The following is a 20860-nucleotide window of genomic DNA, read 5'->3' as shown; positions in this document are numbered from 1 at the left end:
ATATAAAAGTAAATCTTCTCATACTTGAAATGTTCATACTTATCCCCTCTATTCTAGCATCTTTCATGCATTAAAATAACTCCATTTTACTAGTACAAAGGAAAAAACATTTTTTAATAAGAAACTATGGTTGTATTGAATTTAATAAAAATAAGAACTTGTACAAAAGAACAAAGGATGAGGGGGGTTTGTTTTCTTTTTGGCAGTTTGGGGGGTGGGGTGGCGGGTGGTGGGGGAGACAAAGCTCCTTTCTTGACCAGCCTATTAGCTCTTTCTTATTAGCCAATCTAGGCTTCCACAAGAAAAAGCAACCCAGCCCACTACCATTGTCCACAATCCTCTGCATCCAATAGTCATATCTCCAACATCCTATGTTACCATTAACAACTCAAACAAATTGTCATTAGATTCCCCTCCACTAGTAAATTGGTGACAATAAACTCTCTTGTAACTTTGAGATCATCAAGAAAATCCATTGAAATTAAACTTAAAATACAAATTGACAAACCATGCAACTTGTATGTTTGCATTCTCCTAATTGGAATGCAGACTAGATTTCAATCTCATAAAATGATGCTAAAGGGAATGTTCAAGAACTTTTTGCTAACTAACCATTGGTTGGAAAAACCAATTCATTCTTTGATTTAAAAATAGTTCACATATATATAATAGTGTCTAAGAGTCTAACACACAATTTACAGCTGTTTTAATCACTGATTTACAACCATCCTAGTCAATTGTTGATTGTTACAATTATCCTAATTTTTACATTGACTGAACAACTCTACCAGCTTATATACACCAAATATAGCTCCTTTAGAACTAATCGGGACCTAAGATTAGGGGATTCTATTGATTTCCTACACTCCCCTCAAGTTGGGTTGAAGATATTCTTCATTTCTGGCTTGCATGGCACCAAGTTGAAGCTTGGATTAGACACTCCTTTGGTGAATATATTGTGGAAATAAGGGATTATGATTTGTAATTAAGTGCCAAGATTATAGGGATTGTGTTAGGATACTTTCTATTTTATGGATGAGAGAATCTCTCCTAATTAGTTATTGTTTCCTTAGAGATAGTGATTGTGCATATTATATGGCTTAAATTAGGAATCCCACTTGTATATATATAGGTCACTTTGTATTTAGTTTTGACACAGAAAAAAGAAGAATATTTTCTTCATGGTATCAGAGCATTCAGATCTAAACCACGTATAAAAAAAAAAAAAAATCATCTTTTTCCATGGAGAGCAGAACGGAAGGATTAAACTCGGAGGTGATGTCCAGACCTGAAGCAGTTCACTCCGGCAGTGCCAGCACCACAGACGACATCATTCTTCCCATAACAGGTCATAAACTCAATGGGCAGAATTTTATTCAATGGGCTCAGTCTGTTCGGATCTTCATCTGCGGGAAAGGTAAGGAAGAATACCTTACGGGAGCCATTGTTCAGCCGAAGGAAGATGATCCAGGATACCAAACCTGGAAGTTGGAAAATAGTATGGTGATGTCTTGGTTAATTAACTCTATGACCAATGACATAGGAGAAAACTTCATGTATTATGGCACAGCAAAGGAGATATGGGATGCAGCTAGAAAGACCTACTCCAACATCGATAATACCTCGGCGATTTTCGAAATCAAGAGTATTCTCCAAGATCTTCGACAAGGAGATTCAACTGTTACCGAATATTTTAATATCCTTACACGGTATTGGCAACAACTAGATATTTATGAAGAATTGGTTTGGAAGTGTCCCGAAGATGGACTCCTATACAAGAAGGTCATTGAAAAGGAACGCATCTACAAATTTTTACTTGGCCTTAATAAGAATTTAGATGAGGTACGTGGAAGAGTTCTAAGTATTAAGCCATTACCTAGTGTTAAAGAAGTTTTTTCTGAAATTCGCAGAGAGGAAAGCAGACAAAAAGTGATGTTGGGAACCCAAAATTCCTCCAAAAATCTTGAGAACTCAGCCCTAGTTGCACGAGGAACCCAATCCAACAACAACAACCACCAAACGAAGAAGAATCGTCCATGGTGCGACCATTGTAGAAAATCTGGACACACGAAAGAGACTTGCTGGCATCTACACGGTAAACCTGCTGATTGGAAACCTTCTCGGCCACAGCAAAACAGAGAAGGCCGGGGTTACACCGCTGCAGCCGAAGAAGACACATCTGGCACTAGCTCAAATCCTAGACCGTTTAGCAAAGAGCAATTGGAGGCACTACAGAAAATGTTCCAACAAACTCTTCAATCAACTGGAACAACTATTGGTACCGCATCTGTAGCCTAGAAAGGTATTTTTTCCCATGCCCTAAATGTTAGATAGGAAAATCACACTACATGGATAGTGGACTCAGGAGCTTCAGATCACATGACTGGGAATCTCATGGTTTTTCATGAATATACTCCTTGCCATAACAATTCCTCTGTTCGAATTGCCGATGGAACCCTTTCTAGGGTATTCGGCACAGGTTCAGTTATTATTTCCAAGGATATTACTCTTCACTCCGTGCTCTATGTTCCGAAATTGGATTGCAACCTATTGTCTATAAGTAGACTAACACAGGATCTTAATTGTGTTACTAAATTCCTTCCTCACATGTGTGAATTTCAGGCCTTGAACTCTGGGAAGAGGATTGGCAATGCTGAGGTGTGTGCTGGACTTTACCTTCTGAGAGCTGAGGAAATTCGAAGGCTACCAATGAAGACTGCTTGTGTAGTTTCCAACCCTAGTACCAAGACGGATAATGTTGTTATGTTATGGCACTACTGATTAGGTCACCCAAATTTTTCCTATCTTGAAAAACTATATCCATCATTATTCAATAAAAATTCCAAAAATTTTCAATGCGAAATATGTCAATTGTCCAAACATACTCGCAACTCCTATTCCATTCAACCATACAAACCATCTCATCCTTTTTCCTTGATTCACAGTGATGTTTGGGGGGCCTCTAGAATCAACAACATTACAGGTTCTAGATGGTTTGTCACCTTTGTTGATGACCACACTCGAGTGACTTGGGTATTCCTTATGAAGAAGAAATCAGAAGTGAGGGAAATATTTGAAAACTTCAATAACATGGTTCAGACGCAGTTTCAGGCAAAAATTCAAGTCCTTCGGACAGATAATGCTCAAGAATACTATCACTCTTGGGTCATATCTTCTGGAGAATGGCATCGTACATCAAAGCTCGTGCATTGATACTCCACAGCAAAATGGAGTTGCAGAAAGGAAAAATAGACATTTGATGGAGGTTGCACGATCCCTCATGATAGCTTCAAACGTGCCTAAACAATTATGGGGTGAAGCTGTACTCACAGCAACCTACTTGATCAACCGAATGCCTTCTAGGATTCTTCAATTTAAAACCCCGTGTCAAATCCTCCTCGCTGCATATCCATCCGCTCGAATAATCTCGTCTATCCCAATCAAAGTCTTTGGTTGTACTGCTTTCGTTCACATCCATAAGTCCCAACGTAGTAAACTTGATCCGACAGCCACTAAATGCATCTTTCTCGGGTACTCACCAAACCAAAAAGGATACAAGTGCTACTCTCCAACAACCAAGAAATTCTACACTTCCATGGATGTCACTTTCTTCGAAAATCAACCCTTCTACCCCAAAACTGCAATTCAGGGGGAGAACTGGTCCACAGATGAATTCCAATTTTGGGAAACCGAAATCAACACTACTTCTCCTTTGAGTTCATCACTGCCTCCTCAAACATATACTACTCTTTCTGTTCCCGAAAACAATTCCTTGGATGTCCTTTCTATCACACCCGAGTCAACTACACAAGGTAGTAAAGAGGTAATAGTTTATTCTAGAAAAAATTTAAAGGAAAAGCCCGAGAAACCTCCTCAAAAGGAGCCCGAGGACAGCACTCCACCTGAGCAGAACCAAGAATTGGACCAGGATCCAAGCAACCCAAACTCACAACCAGGTAACATAATTTATGATCTAAATTCCAGTAATGACCTTGATGATCTTGATCAACCCATTGCTTTAAGGAAAGGTGTAAGATCCTGCACTCAGCATCCAATCAGTAATCATGTGTCCTATGGAAAGCTTTCACAGAATTTCCAAGCATTCATCACTTCTCTTGAAGATGATCGTATCCCATCCAACATCCAAGAAGCACTTCAACAACCTGAATGGAAGACTACTGTTCAGGAAGAAATACAAGCATTGGAGAAAAATGGGACATGGGAAATCTCAGAATTACCAGAGGGTAAGAGGCCTGTTGGATGCAAGTGGATATTTACCGTGAAGCACAATCCGGATGGAAGTATAAACAGGTTAAAGGCTCGACTAGTAGCTAAAGGATTTACTCAATCCTATGGCATTGATTATGAAGAGACATTTGCACCAGTAGCAAAGCTCAACTCCATCAGAGTGTTATTGTCAATTGCAGTAAATTTGGACTGGAATCTGCACCAACTTGATGTCAAAAATGCATTTCTCAACGGAGAACTAGAAGAGGAAGTCTACATGAAGATTCCACATAGTATGGAAACTCCAGAAAATTCAGGAAAAGTGTGTAAACTGAGAAAGTCCCTATACGATCTAAAACAGTCACCTAGGGCTTGGTTTGATCGACTGACTAGAGTTGTGAAAAAACATGGGTTCATCCAATGTCAAGCAGATCACACACTGTTTATGAACCACTCTAAGGAAGGTGAAATGACTTTGTTCATTGTCTATGTTGATGATGTTATAATTACCGGAGACGATGAAGAAGGGATAGGGAATCTCAAGAAGTTGCTAGCAAGAGAATTTGAAATCAAAGATCTTGGACAACTCAGATACTTTCTTGGCATGGAAGTTGGCAGAACTAAGGAGGGAATTGTGGTCACGCAAAGGAAGTATGTCCTTGATCTACTTCAGGAGACTGGAATGCTAGGTTGTAAGCCAGTGGACATGCCTATGGATCCTATTGGTAAGATTGATAAAGATAATGACAGTCATCCAACTGACAAAGACAGGTACCAGAGGTTAGTAGGAAAGTTAATCTACTTAACTCACACAAGGCCCGATATTGGTTTCGCTGTGAGCATGGTAAGCCGCTACATGAACAATCCCACTGAAAGACACATGAAAGCTGTATACAGAATTTTACAGTACCTTAAAAAGAGCCCAGGTAGAGGACTCTACTTCAAGAAAACCTCAAGTAGGGAAGTTGAGGTATTCACAGATGCTGATTGGGTAGGATCCTTGACAGATCGGAGGTCAACTACTGGGTATTGTTCCTATGTGTGGGGAAACTTGGTGACTTGGAGAAGCAAGAAGCAGTCCGTAGTGGCGAGAAGCAGTGCAGAGGCAGAATTCAGGGCAATGGCTCATGGGATATGTGAAGGAATGTGGCTCCAAAGAATACTCAAGGAACTTGGAATTATATCAAACTCCACTATGACGGTTTTGTGTGATAACAAGGCTACCATAAGTATTGCAAAGAATCCAGTTCAACACGACAGAACCAAGCACGTAGAGATAGACCGTCACTTCATCAAGGAGAAACTTGAAGGGGGAATAATTAGACTTATGTATATTCCTTCAAGTCGTCAAACAGCAGACATTCTGACAAAGGCACTTCCAAAGACCACCTACGAAAACATGAAAAGCAAGTTGGGAATGCTAGACATCTACTACCCAACTTGAGGGAGAGTGTGGAAATATGGGATTATGATTTGTAATTAAGTGCCAAGATTATAGGTATTGTGTTAGGATACTTTCTATTTTATGGATGAGAGAATCTCTTCTAATTAGTTATTGTTTCCTTAGAGATAGTGATTGTGCATATTATATGGCTTAAATTAGGAATCCCACTTGTATATATATAGGTCACTTTGTATTCAATTTTGACACAGAAAAAAGAAGAATATTTTCTTCATATATCAACCAACTGCAATTTAGATGAAACAAAAGGAGTGCAAAAGAAACCGTTATCAATCTTTTCTTTGATGAAGTGTCTATCCATTTCAACATGTTTAGTTTAGTTGTGTTGAACTAGATTATGTAAGATGCTTATGGCCACCTTATTGTCGTAATATAGCCTCATAGGCTCTTCAACATCTACTTGTAATTCCTTTAATAGAGTTTTGATCCACATGAGTCACAAATACCTAGGGTCATAGCTTAGTAATTAGCCTCAGCACGATCTAGCAACTATCGGTTATTTTTTACTCCTCTAAGTCACCAAGTTGCCCCCTACAAAGGTGCAATACTCCTAACTAGATCTCCTATACATTATGGATCCGGCATTAGTGTAAGCTCTACTTGCATGTAACTATTTTTAGAGAATAACAATCCCATGCTTGAAGTAGCTTTTAGATATCTCAATATCCTCATTATAGCTGCTGGCAAATTCTAAATAATTTTGTATTTATTTATTTCCTTTTCTTTCTTTGGTAAAATATGATTTATGTGAGAGATTATAGGATAATAGATGGTAGGTGAAAAAGATCCCTGATTTATTGGAGAGATTTTAGGAGAATCTCATCCCCGATTGTGCATAAATAGGATGTACATATTATATTCTAATACAAATTTAAGGAGAGCAGAATTTGTTTCAAATTTATTTCATGGTATCAGAGTTAGAGCTCTCTTTTGCACCTTAAGTCTTTTCTATTCTTAGCCTTAATTGCTGAGAATTTTGCTACACTTGTACAGCCTTCTCATTGCTAGCAGCAGTAATTGTTCATGCCCATCTCCTTCCTCTGAAATTTTTGGTCTACATAGCCTCATAAAATTTTCCCCTCTCAGATTTACAAAAATTATTTCTAATTTGCACCAATATGTGCGACGGATCAGAAATCATCCATATCTCCAAACTTTGCTCCCAACCTGACTAGCAATAGCCCTTATACAGAATATCAAAATTTGCAAAATCCATTCAAACTCAATGGCTACAATTAGTTGATGTGGTCTCAATTGTTGCAAACATTTTTTAAAGGAAAAGGAAAACTGAGTCATCTAATTGGACCTGTTCCAAGTGGAGACAATCCAATGTTCATTACATGGGATGAAGATGACTCAATGATTATGCCATGGTTGTGGAATTCAATGCAACTAGAGATCAGTGGGATGTGCATGTTCTTGACAACAGCTAGAGATATTTAGGAGACTATTCGACAAGCATACTCTAAAGTGAGGGATGTTGTCCACATCTACGAAATAAAGACTAAGATTAGTGCTACCAAGCAAGGTACTTCTTCTGTTATCGAATATTATAATATCATGAAAAGCTTGTAGATGGAATTAGATTACTATCAGAATATTAAGATGAAGTGCAACAAAGATACGACCATGATGCTCAAATTTGTTAAAAGGGAAAGGATATTTGATTTCTTGACGGGTCTTAATGTGGAATATGATAAAGTCAAGGTTCAAGTCCTTGGAAAGAAAGATCTCCCTCCCCTAAATGAAGTCTTCTCCATTATAAGAGCAGAGGAAGGAAGGAGGAGTGTTATGATTGACACTCCAACAACAGAAGGTTCAGCTCTTGTCACTATGAAGCCAAACTCCACGCCGCCAAACAACAATTATGGAGGAAGTGAAGTGTTCAGATCACCAGTCAACAAAGATGCCTTGTGGTATGTCTATTGTAAAAAACCAAGGAATACCAAAGAGACTTGTTGGAAACCCCATGGAAAGCCGCAATCATTTAGTAGAAGAAATGGAAATCAATATGCACAATCTGGACAGCGGAATGGTTAAGCCCATATTACCCAATCTGAAGAGAATTCCCAACCAGAAATCTCAGCCTCTAATGATTCAAATGATGGTAGATTGAATAAAGAAGAGATTGAGAGACTCCGTAGCCTTTTAACTTCAATGGATAACTCTATTGCTTCATGCTCTCTCGCCTAAGCAGGTAAGTATCCCATTTCTCATGTTCTTGGTGTTTCAAAGTACTATTTTCCAAGTACTTTGGTCCTTGACTCAGATGCTACTGATTATATGACCTTTTCCTCACACTGTTTTTCTTCTTATAATCCATGTTCTGGGGATTAAAAAAATACACATAAAGTTGTTGATGGCACACTAGCAACTATGGCCGCCCAAGGGAAAATTGCTTTGACTTCAGATCTCACGTTAAAATCCGTGTTATATGTTCCAAAACTTTCAGCTAACCTCTTGTCAATACATCAAATTACTAAAGATTTGAATTGTACAATCACCTTTTTCCCATCTCATTGTGTGATCCAAGACCAAGCCATGGGGAGGACAATTGGGCATGTTAAGGAACAAGAGGGTTTGTATCTACTTGGATCCAGTTTTGGCAATGGTGATCGTATGCCACTCTCTCATTTTCCAGAAAAATTCTCATTGATCAAAACCCAAATATGATTGCATCACCTTCGTTTAGGACATCCATATTTTTCTTTGCCGAAAAAAAAAATGTTTCCTTTATTATTCAATAAATAGGATGTTAACAGTTTTCATTATGAGGTTTGTCAATTAGCTGAACATCATCGTGTTCTGTTTCCTTTAAGTAATACCAAATCAACATTCCCTTTCTTATTAATTCATACTAATGTTTGGGGTCCCTCTCAAATCCCGAGTCTTTCTAGAGAAATGTGGTGTATGTCGTTTATCGATGATTGTACCAGGGTGAATTGGTTATACCTCATGAAAAACAAATCAAACATTAGTTTTGTGTTTTCCATCCTTCACAAAATGGTTAGCACACAGTTCGGAGTTAAAATAAAAGTCATTAGATCTAATAATAGGAAAGAGTATTTTAATCAAGTGTTATCTCCTTTTCTTGGAAAAGATGGGATTATACACCAATCTTCATCCACCAAATTCCCTACAACAAAATGGTGTGGCTACTAGGATTAAGAAGAAACTAGACAAAGAATTCGAGAAAAAAAAATTGAATTCTTGGTTGAAACTAGCTTAAGGAGATGACTTTGAAAAGACAGAAAGACTTGAGAAGAAACTAGCTAAAGAATTTGAGATAAAAGACATGGGAAGACTCAAGTATTTTTTGGGGATTGAAGTGGCTCATTCAAGGAAGGGTATTTTTATCTCTCAGTAGAAGTACATTTTGGATCTTCTTAAGGAAACAGGCATGCTTGGTTGTAAGCCTACTGACACCCCTATTAAATAAAATCATACGCTAGGGGAAACTTGAGAAAATGTAGTAGTAGAATGTCGAATGTATCAACGTCTAGTTGGAAAGTTAATCTACTTATCATACACTAGGCCAAATATAGCCTATGTTGTCAGCGTTATAAGCAAATTCATGCATTCTCCTAGGGAAGTTCGTACATTTTGGATCTTCTTAAGGAAACTGGCATGCTGGTTCTAAGGCTACTGACACCCCTATTGAACAAAATCATAAGCTAGGGGAAGCTCGAGAAAATGCAATAGTAGAATGTCGAATGTATCAATGTCTAGTTGGGAAGTTAATCTACTTATCATACACCAAGCCAAATATAGTCGATGATGTCAGCGTTATAAGCCAATTCATGCATTCTCCCAGTGAAGTTCATCTAGAGGCGATATACAAGATTCTATGTTACTTAAAGTCTACTCCAAGAAAGGGAATTTTCTTTAAGAAAAATGAAGAGCTAAGCCTAAAGGCGTACACCAATGCAAATTGGGCAAGATCAGTGGTAGATCAACGTTCTACCTTTGGTTACTGAACATTCTTAGGTGGCAACTTAGTGACATGCAAAAGTAAGAAGCAATTTGTGGTAGCTCAATCAAGTGCAAAAGTAGAGTTCAAAGCTATGGCACATGAAATTTTATGAATTATTATGAATAAAAAAATGTTCTTGATAATCTAGGAATCAAGTGGGAAATGACAATCAAGTTATACTGTGACAACAAATCAACAATCAATATTGCTCACAATCTAATACAACATGATCAAACGAAACATGTAGAAGTAGATCAACACTTCATCAAGGAGAAACTCAATAGTGGTTTCATATGCACACCCTATGTTTCAACAAAAGGGTAACTTGCAGATGTGTTGACCAAAGGATTGACCAGTCACCAATTTCAAATAATTACATGCAAGCTGAGAATGGACAACATCTGTTCTCCAGCTTAAGGAGAGTGCTAGCAAATTCTAAATAATTTTGTATTTATTTCTTTCCTTTTCTTTCTTTGGTAAAGTATGATTTATGTGAAAGATTATAGGATAATAGATAGTAGGTGAATAAGATCTCTGATTTATGGAGAAATTTTAAGGGAATCCAGTCCCCAATTGTGTATAAATAAGATGTATGTATTTGTAGAGAATCGGTCAAGAATCTTTTTTCCTTAATTAGAGTTTTGGTTATAATTGTATATTAGCTGGCTGATTTGATTTTTAGTCAGGATATTATAGGAAATTAGGTGTATTAGCTGTAGATATACATTAGTCCTCATAGTCTAGCTGGTAGTCTCAATTTCCCTTTTTTATTCTTAACAATACTGTGTATATATTCAGCCCTGTATACCAATTTTAATGTATGAAAATTTGGAAATCTTTTCCTAAGAAAACCACATGGTATCAGAGCGAAATATTTGGCCAAAGAGTGAGTGATATTGTCATCTTCCTGAAAGAGAGATGGCAGAGAAAGGATCTGAGGTAGGAGAGAAGCTGGTGACCAGTTCCAATCCCTCTTCGACTGAAAACCCAACAATTCAGATAACAGCCCATAAACTGAACGGAGAAAATTTTCTCCAATGGGCATAATCAGTAAGATTCTTCATAAGTGGTAGAGGCAAGATGGGGTATTTGGATGACACACACAAGCCTGTTTTGCCCGAAAAAGCTGGGTATCAAACCTGGTTTGTTGAAAACTCAATGGTGATGGCTTGGTTGATCAATTCTATGGAGCCAGAAATCAGCCAAGGGTATATACTTTACAACACAACAAAGGATATTTGGGTTGCAGCTAATCTAATGTACTCAAATCTGGGAAACGACTCTAAACTCTATGAGTTGAGTGAGAAGGCAAGGACAATTCAGCAAGGAGACTTGTTGGTAATGGCCTATTTCAATTCTTTAAATATTCTGTATCAAGAAATTGATTTGTACCAGGATATTGTGTGGAAAAACCTGGAGGATCATGCCACTTATCTAAAGTTGATTGAAAAGGAAAGAGTCTTGAAATTTCTTTCTGGTTTGCGATATGAATTTGATCAAGAAAGGGGCAGGATTTTGAGTAGCTCGCCCATTCCATCTCTTCGGGAGGTTTTCAACTTGATAAGGAGAGAAGAGAGTCGCATAGGCTTTATGATGAGTGGACTGAAATCAACAACAGCTGAAACATCTGCATTATCAACAGCAAATCAGCCAACTGCAGGAAACAAAAATATTGGAGCAAATTCGGTCTATGTTGCAGGGAAAAATGCGGGGAAGAAGGATGACAAAGATAGTCTATGGTGCGACCATTGCCAAAAACCACGACACACAAGAGATAGCTGCCTGAAAATTCATGGGAGACCAGCGAATTTACCCCAAAACTTTGGAAAAGGTCGTGGATGGAATAATGGTGGTGGAAGACGAGGCTGGAACCCAGCATCAGGTGGGGGCCGAGGCTTCCAAGCAGTAGCAGATTTTTCAAAACAACCCAAGCAAGGAGATACTGGAGTTCCAAACCCTACCAAGGAGCAACTTGAGCAATTCTATAAGTTTATATTCCAAAATTCCCAAAATCTTACCTCTGCAAATTTGGCCCAGTCAGGTAATTTTAGTACAGCCCTTTCTACTAAGTACTTGAAATCTGACTCCTGGATCTTGGATTCAGGAGCAACCGATCATATGACTGGGAATTCAAGTCTGTTGTTCTTAACACTCCTTGTAATGGGACTCAAATGGTAAAAATTCCTGATGGTTCCTTAACTAAAGTAAAAGGAATAGGCATTGTTCAAATTTCTGAGAGCTGGAGTCTTCAATCTGTATCACATGTGCCTAACTTGTCTTGCAATTTGTATCACATGTGCTTAACTTGTCTTGCAATCTTGTTTCCATTAGCAAACTTACCAAAGACTTGAACTGCATTGCTAATTTTCACCCAAACCATTGCGTTTTTCAGGATCTGTGTACGGGGAAGAAGATTGGCAGTGCTAAGGAGGTTGATGAACTATTTCTCTTAGAAGAAAAAATGCAAGGTGCTGAAATAAAAAAGGTGTATCAAGCTGAAAGTAGTATAGCAGAGAATAAAGAAGTCTGGTTGTGGCATTGTAGACTAGGACACCCTTGTTTCTCTTATCTAAAATTGTTGTTTCCTAGTTTATTCAAGAATAAAGAATTCTCAATTTAAATGTGAGAACTATGAGTATGCCAAACACCATAAAGCTTCTTTTCCCATTCAAATTTTGTCCTTTCGTGTTAATTCATAGTGATATTTGGGAACCCTCTCATGTTAAAACTAATACTGGAGTTCATTGGTTCATAACATTCATTGATGATCACACAAGACTATGTTGGGTATATTTGTTGAAAGAAAAGTTAGAAGCTGCTGGTGTGTTTAAACAATTTCACAAGATGATCTTAAATCAATTTAAAACCAGTATTAAGATCCTTCGCAAAGATAATGGGAGAGAGTATTACTCAAATATTCTAGGAGAGTATCTACAAAAAGAAGGAATCATTCATCATTCATCATGTATTGACACTCCACAACAAAATGGAGTGTCAGAAAGAAAAATCGTCACCTTCTTGAAGTTGCCCGTGCCATGATGTTCCAAATGAACATTCCAAAATTGTTCTAAGGAGGAGCTGTTTTGACAACATCATATTTGATCAATAGAATGTCAACCCGTGTCCTAAAATATGAAACTCCCATAAATACCCTAAAACAATGTTTTCCAGCCTCTCATCATTTGTTTTCATCCCTAACTCCTAAGGTTTTTGGTTGCACAGTTTTGTCCATATCCATGGCCACAATCGTAGCAAGTTTGATCCTAGGGCACATATATGCATTTTCCTTGGATATCACCCAACCCATAAAAGGCTATAAATGTTATCACCCACGATCACAAAAGTATTTTACGTCTATGGATGTATCTTTCTTTGAAAATCAGCCTTACAACACCCAAAATTCTCTTCAGGGGGAGATTAGAGGAGAAGAGAATTTTTGGGAAGTATCCCAAGGAAAGGAGTTGGGGGAAGAGATAGGAGAAATTGGAGGAATTCTTGAAAATATTTCAGTTGAAGAAGAAAAAAGGAAGGAAGAGAGCCAGAAGAAAAAATTGAGAAGGAGAAGGAGTGCATTACATATTCTAGGAAAAGAGGAAGAAATCCATCTCCTCCTATAGAGGGTCAATCTTCAACTCCGGAGACAGAGCCGAACACTCAGGTAAATCCAACTCCTCAACCCTTGTTTGATGATCTAGATTTACCTATTGCTCTCAGAAAATCTAGTCCCACCGATTTCTCCTACCCCGGCCCTGTCATCTACTGACCATTTGCCTATTGCTCTTCGAAAAGGTAATCGATCTACTCGTAATCCTCATCCTATTTATAATTTTTTGAGCTACCATCGAGGATCATCATATTCTGCCTTTGTCTCTACTTTATCCTCTGTTTCTCTTCCTAAGAGCGCTAGTGAGGCACTTTCTCATCCTGGGTGGCAATAGGCAATGGTTGATGAAATGGCTGCTCTACACTCCAATGGCACATGGGATCTTGTTTCTTTACCTCCTGGTAAATCTACAGTTGGATGTCGTTGGGTCTACACTGTTAAAGTTGGTCCTGATGGTCAGGTTGATCGCCTTAAGGGCCGCTTGGTTGCTAAAGGTTATACTCAGATTTATGATTGTGACTATGGTGACACCTTCTCTCCTGTTGCCAAGATTGCTTCTATTCGCTTATTTCTCTCCATGGCAGCTATGTGTCATTGGCCTCTTTATTAGTTGGATATTAAGAATGTTTTCCTTCATGGTGAACTTCTCGAGGAAGTGTATAAGGAGCAACCACCTAGTTTTGTTGCTCAGGGGGAGTCTGGTTTAGTGTGCAAGTTACACCGCTCTCTATATGGCTTGAAACAGTCTCCTTGGGCATGGTTTGGGCGTTTTAGTTCAGTTGTTCAAGAGTTTGGAATGCTTCGGAGTGAAGCAAATCATTCAGTTTTCTATCATCATAACTCTTTGAGCCAGTGCATCTATTTGGTAGTTTATGTGGATGACATTGTCATTACAGGCAGTGATCAGGAGGGTATCCAAAGACTAAAGCAACACATTTTCAACCACTTTCAAACCAAAGACTTAGGCAAACTCAAGTACTTTCAGGGACTTGAAATAGCTCAATCCAGTTCAGGTGTGGTTATGTCACAAAGGAAGTATGCCTTAGACATCTTGGAAGAAACGGGAATGTTAGAATGTAAACATGTTGACACTCCTATGGATTCAAATGTCAAACTTGTACCAGGACAGGGGGAGCCTCTAAGAGATCCTGGGAGATATCGACAACTTGTAGGCAAACTGAACTACCTCACCATCACTCGGCCAGACATCTCTTTTCTTGTGAGTGTGGTTAGTCAATTTCTACAGTCACCATGTGACAACCATTGGGATGTTGTGATCCACATTCTTCGATATATTAAAGGAACACCAGGTCAAGGTATGTTGTATGAAGACAGGGGTCATACCCAAATTGTTGGTTACACAGATGCAGACTGGGCTGGTTCACCCTCATATAGGCGTTCCACCTCAGGGCATTGTGTTTTTATTGGAGGTAACTTAATATCCTAGAAAAGTAAGAAACAAGATGTAGTGGTCAGATCAAGCGCCGAAGCTGAGTATTGAGCTATGGCTTTGGCAACATGTGAACTCATATGGTTGAGGCAACTCCTTCAGGAATTGAGATTTGGAAAAGATGAACAGATAAAGCTAGTCTGTGACACTCAGGCCGCATTACATATTGCATTCAATCCAGTCTTTCATGAAAGAACCAAGCATATTGAAGTTGACTGTCACTTCATTAGAGAGAAGATCGCATCAGGGTGTGTTGCTACAAGTTTTGTTAATTCAAATGATCAACTAGCAGACATCTTCACTAAATCTCTCAGAGGTCCTAGGATTAAATACATTTGTAACAAGCTTGGTGCATATGACATATATGCTCCAACTTGAGGGGGAGTGTTGAATATAATGTATTTATAGTGTACAATCTTTCTTTCCTTTCTTAATATAGGTCACATATATGGTAGTTAGTTCAACCTAGCCTTGTATATATATTTCTCTATTGTACGAAGTTAACATATAAATGAGAATTAAGGTTTTCTCTCTCTCTCTTTCAACAGTACTTATCTGCAAGAATTGTACACATCCATTCCTTTATTTGTTTAACCAAATTGTACTGATATCAATAGTAATAAAAGGGTCATTCCTCAATATTAAATTGAAGAAAATGTTTACACACTTATGCTCTCTAGGTTTTCACTCACATCAGCTTCTTCAACAGACCTCTTCCTCTCTACTTCTCTCCAATTTCAATTTCGACTTCAACCCTTCCTCAAACCATAGCTCTCTGAAATATTAATCATTTACTCTCTTTTAAACTTGATTGATCCACCTATCTTTACTTAAACACTTACAATTACAGTGACAAATAGGCACCCTTTGGAAAAAAAAACATATGTTACTTGATACATACACATTCCTTCCCGTGAACTTGAATGCTCTCATCCATTAATAAGTGATAGATAACTGTGGCCCTTCTGTTGAACAAGTTGGTCCCCCTCGAGATCCTTGTGCAAAAAGTTTCCTTTATGATCCTCATCTCAAAAAGTAAAAGTCCAACGGAAGCATTTCGATAGCTGATTTATATGTTTTTTGGTTCTCTTTAGTATGGTATTACAGCACATGAACTGCCACAGTTACAGTAGTCTTGGAGTAATCCACTGAAAAATTGGACAGCTCAATCTCTAATAAAAATCATCTCAGCTTTCCAAACATCCATAAGGTATATTAACCTTTTGCATTATTATATAGTGTTGTGCATGCACATGCAGTAAGGGTGACATCAATATTTGGACTCTATCAAAAGATAAGATGATCATTCAAAAAATAAGCATTCAAGCATATAACAAAAATTTTAAATTTCATTCCAAATATAGGCTGTCCAGAACTCCCTTTTATGACAACAATAGCTTTATCATCACTGCAAGGATCATTAGCTTGACCATGTTATAGTAATGTCAGCTCCACAAGAAACTCTTCAATTAGCAACCTACGTAAATAGGAAACACTAGGGCACTAATTTGCATCACATGTCAAATGTTTAGGCCATAAAGTTCAATAAAGTGAAAATCAACATTCTCTGGATCAATCCATACATGCCATCATATTCTCAAGATGTTCTATGAGATATTACAAGTGCAATAATTAATTATTAATGCATATACTTTATAGAGTAACGCAATATAAACTAAATCAAAGGACTTAAAATTCATTTAGCGAGGAAGCCATAATTTGGAGCATTGATATGCAATTAGGCTCATATTTTACTTGCATTCAGTGGAAGCCAAATGAGCAAATATAATTAAAATTCCATCATGAAACTTACACAACATGATACCTATCCAGATTGAAGATTCCACATTCAATGCAACTAAGAATCTGAAATTCTTTGAGCGTAAAAAGAAGGTGACATGAAAATATAGCATAGGCAGCCAGAAGCTTAGGAAAGAAAGAGACCTTTGAGTTCCTTTGCTGTCTAGAGTCAATGAAATGTGTTGGGCATATTGTGCAGTAAGGATCATTACATACTCCCAACTGTCCAGACCTCAGAAGATGTTCATTTTTTCCAGCATAGTTGTTATGGGGCCAATTATTCCATTCCATTCCATTAAATGAAGGAAAATTTTCTGCCCTTGGCTCTGCCTTTCTGTGGCCCCGTACACCAGGAGTAGGAGGAAAAAAGCCCTCAGATTTTAACAGTGGGCCACTCATTGGTATGAACGGAGTTTTCTTTTCATTCCTCAAGGGACCAGTATGATTTACAAGGTTGCTTTCAGTTTGATAGGACTCCATGGAGTTCATAGGAATGGAACTGGATGCACTCCGATTTCTAGAGGTAAGTCTATCCGAGTGAGAAACCCTAGGTTTATCCAAATATTGTGAATGAGCATCTGAAAGCATTGGCGTCTCATCTTTTTCAAGATCACTCATTTCTAATACTTTTGACCTACAAAACAAAAATAAAAATAAAACAATCTACAAGCACAAATGCATATTAGAAGTACTTGAAAGCTTAATAAAATAAGAAAATTAAGAAAAAATTCAAGCTCATAAATTAGTTACAAGTCCAGATAAGCTAAGCATTGTAAAGCCTACATCATTCATGCTACCATTCTTCTTAAAATTATTGCTAATACTACAGAACACTTGCCTTGAGGCAAGGAAAGTCCATTCTATAAAAGCAAGTGTAACACGTGTACAGATCAATACCTATAATTCAAGTTGAAAAATGGAAATAGAAACCTATTTACAAGGACATAATGAGATAAAAGATACAAATTGAAGAAAGAAAACAAGGAAATGTCAATGTTTCTTGAAAGGGGAAAAAGAACAAAAAACTGTTTTCCATACTACTGAATGACGCTAGAAAGCAGCGACCCAGACATGGAAATCCACAAGTTCTTTTTCTTTGCTCTGAAATTTGTTTGGAAGAAGTGCATGCTGAGCTGACAGAAAATTCACATTTCATAATGCTTCAAAAGCAATTATAACATCTATATATATCGACCCCATAATTCACAATACTTAAAAGCAATTACCATATAAATAGAGATCAAACCAATCACCACACTTTTTACCAGCAATTAAAATTGGAATACGAATCAAACCCATAAACTATGCTTTAGAAGCAATTATCATGGATGTATAAATCAACCCCATAATCAAAATGGGTTCGATTTTACTACTGCTCCTGTTCAGAAGGAAAAAGAAAATGAGACAAAAGTATCTGAAAAATGAAACCCCTAATTCAGACAAAAAAAACATATAGACACAAGCAAATTCCACATTTTAGAAGCAATAATAATATATATAGAGATCAAATCCAGAATTCACTGTGCTTCAGAAGCATCAAGGCATATACAGACCAAACCCATAATTCAGATTGAAAATAGAATAGGTTAGATTTTACCATAATCTGATAGGAGAAAAATGATGAAAAACTAACCCGCAAAAGTTGGAAAGCATCATTTGTAGAAGAATGGAACAAAATATCTAAACATAAGCAAACTCCATGCTCTAAAAGCAATTATAATGTATATAGAGATCAAACCCATAATTCACTTGACTTCAAAGCAATTATAGAGCATACACAGACAAAATTCATAATCAAGAACCATAATTGAACTAAAAAAACGCCTGGAAATGGGTTGATTTTAGTATAAAATCAGAAGAGAGGAAGAAAGAAAAGAAGCTGAAAATTGAAGGAGGAAAACATGCAGCCTAGAAAAGCATGAATTCAGACATGGAGACCACAGGACCTAAGCTCTTCTTCTTCTCTGCTGTGAAATTTGCTAAGAAGAAGAAATACGTAATGGGTCCATAGCTCTCAAAATGAATGTAGAGATCAAACCCATAATTCAAGTTGAAAAAAAGGAAAAAAGAAAAAACTGGTAGCAAACCTGTTGTCCATCGAAGTGAATGCAGGTTGCAAAAGCAGCAGCAACCCAGAGATGGAAATCCCACTGAATAAGCTCTGCTTCTTCTTCTGATGGGGTTTTTAAATTGTTGAGAAGAAGAAGGAGATGAAGACGAGGATAATGAAGTGTGAAAGAGAATAATTTGTGAAAGAAGAGGGGAAAAGGGAGTTTACATTTGGAGGCTTTTGCCTGGAAGCTGACCCGGGGGCAGATGATGAGTGACTACAAGTCGACAACACTGCAATAACATTAAGTATCGTTTACTTTTAGTTTTTCTTTCTTGTCATCTCATTTATGAATTCAAATCCCCCCTTCTTTCTTGGTCACTCGGCTCTCCTGCTTTGGATTCATTCCTCGGCAGTGTCTGATTGGATGCTAAAAGAAAAGATTTTTTTTTTTTTAAGTATATTTATTAAAGACCTTTTAATTAATTTCATATTTATTAAAGATTAATATATACTTGTGTCAGTGTAACCACCACTTTTTGTACATATATTTTAAAAAAAAAGAAATTTAAATATGAAAATTATATAAACTACCCTTGGTCTTCCTCTCCCTCCGCCAAAGCCAATTTTGAAAAATAAAAATAAATACTTAAATATTAAAATAATCGTAATACTTTTTATACGTCACAATTATTATTATTATTATTATTTTGACAAAGAAAATTCACTGCCACGTAGGCTCTGTCAACTTCATGGACTCATAACTAGTAGCAGAATTAAATATTTTTGTTCTAATAGTACAGACTTGACTGTCATTTACTTGAACTGGTCAAGGGTGCAGTTGGCACTGTCTTAAATAAGCCCCCTTCTTGAAACCGCCATTCAATTGTAAATACGAATTAATTAAGTATTTATTATTATTATTATCATACCTGCATGCATAATAAATAATAATCTATTTCAATAAAGAAATTGCTTCCTCTCCCTCTCAATCAGACTTAAGACTGGCTGGGTAGGACTTGGGTTTAAGAATTAAGATTCTTTTTACACTAAATAGATATCAATTTGTCACATTCATACTAATTGGTAAATTGGATATGCTCTCTATGGTTTGTTTTTTAAATAAAAATTAATAACATTTCTTAAATGAAATAAGAAAATGTTAAAAACTTATATTGAAATTTTTAAAAGAATTTATTATTTCAAATTAAATTTTTTTTAAGGATAGAATATAATTTATTTTTTATTTTTGCATGAGAAGTTTAAAGTTTTTTTTTTTTTTTATACAAAATTTATCATTATATCTATTTTTAAAAACGATAAATGAAAAGTATATCTAACCCAACTTTCTATTTTTAAAAACAATAATAAAAAGTGTCAAAAAGCACACTAAATAATCCAAACTTTTATGGTGACGAATATATTTTTCAGGATCATTAATGCACAATTTATTCAAGATGTTAAAAAAAAATAATAGTGTAGACCCCTATTTTTCGTCACTTTTTGCCACTTGTAGGAGACACACTTGGGCAGGCTAGGCGAGCTCACCTTTGGGACCACGTGGCATGGAGAAAGCATTTTTATTTTCTGGTTACAGTTTGTTGAGAAAAGGGGGGTAGTTTTTTAGCAGCTTCTCCTGGGAAAGTGGAGGAACGACACTTTTTGGGCCACCTCTGAGAATGAGACACGTTTGAGGAGGCACAGCCTTTCGCTGCTAGTCACCTGAGAGTAAGTTTTCGTTTTGAGAGAGGAAAGAGCTTCAGGTCAATTGAATAAGAGAGGAGCTGGTGAATCTTACTTGAGCTGAAGGAAGAGAAGGTTTACTTACAGTCAAACCAACATTGCCCATAAGGAGCACCCTCAGATATGACTGCCATGGCTCGCTCCTCTCTGCTTTTTCTTTCTCTTTTCTTACTATATCTGGGGATTATTTGTTTGACCAGATTATATGCTTGTTTTTATTGGATTTTTGAGCTGTTCACGGATGTGTTGTCATTGATTTACTTTGATTTTGTCTCAAAAATAATCTTTATATGTTTTAGCTTCATTTTATGCCTTTGTGATCATATTTTTGTTCTCTTCTTTTAAATCTAGTCTTGATTTCTCTCCACCCGCCCTTTTAAGCACATGGATTATTCATGAAATGGTGCTTGGTTTGAAGGGCTTCTTTTGTTTTGTTTTTTTTGTTAACCATACATTTCGTTCTACTCTTTGTTTCTGGGAAATGAGTTTGGGAGACTGCATCAGGGGATGGCTGTTAGTGATATGGCTGGTGGGGTGTGTAGGGACCCATC

General features: G+C 37.1%; 1 protein-coding gene across 1 annotated transcript in view; it reads right to left on the bottom strand.

The window, feature by feature from the left end:
• The window catches only part of LOC117904743 (probable cyclic nucleotide-gated ion channel 20, chloroplastic), a 42533-nt gene extending 23650 nt beyond the window's left edge, over positions 1 to 18883 (bottom strand). The window contains exons 1-2 of the mRNA XM_034817500.1: positions 18604 to 18883; positions 16661 to 17150 (exon numbers count right to left, since the gene is read on the bottom strand). Of these exons, the coding sequence (XP_034673391.1) occupies positions 16661 to 17150; positions 18604 to 18614 (501 nt within the window). The 5' untranslated portion in view covers positions 18615 to 18883. The remainder of the gene's footprint in view (positions 1 to 16660; positions 17151 to 18603) is intronic.
• Positions 18884 to 20860: the final 1977 nt, after the last annotated feature.

The sequence above is a fragment of the Vitis riparia genome, chromosome 17, assembly GCF_004353265.1.
Source record: "Vitis riparia cultivar Riparia Gloire de Montpellier isolate 1030 chromosome 17, EGFV_Vit.rip_1.0, whole genome shotgun sequence".
Taxonomy (NCBI): Eukaryota; Viridiplantae; Streptophyta; class Magnoliopsida; order Vitales; family Vitaceae; genus Vitis; species Vitis riparia.
The sequence above is the reverse complement of the archived record's forward strand: the minus strand, read 5'-3'. Positions and strand labels throughout refer to the sequence as shown.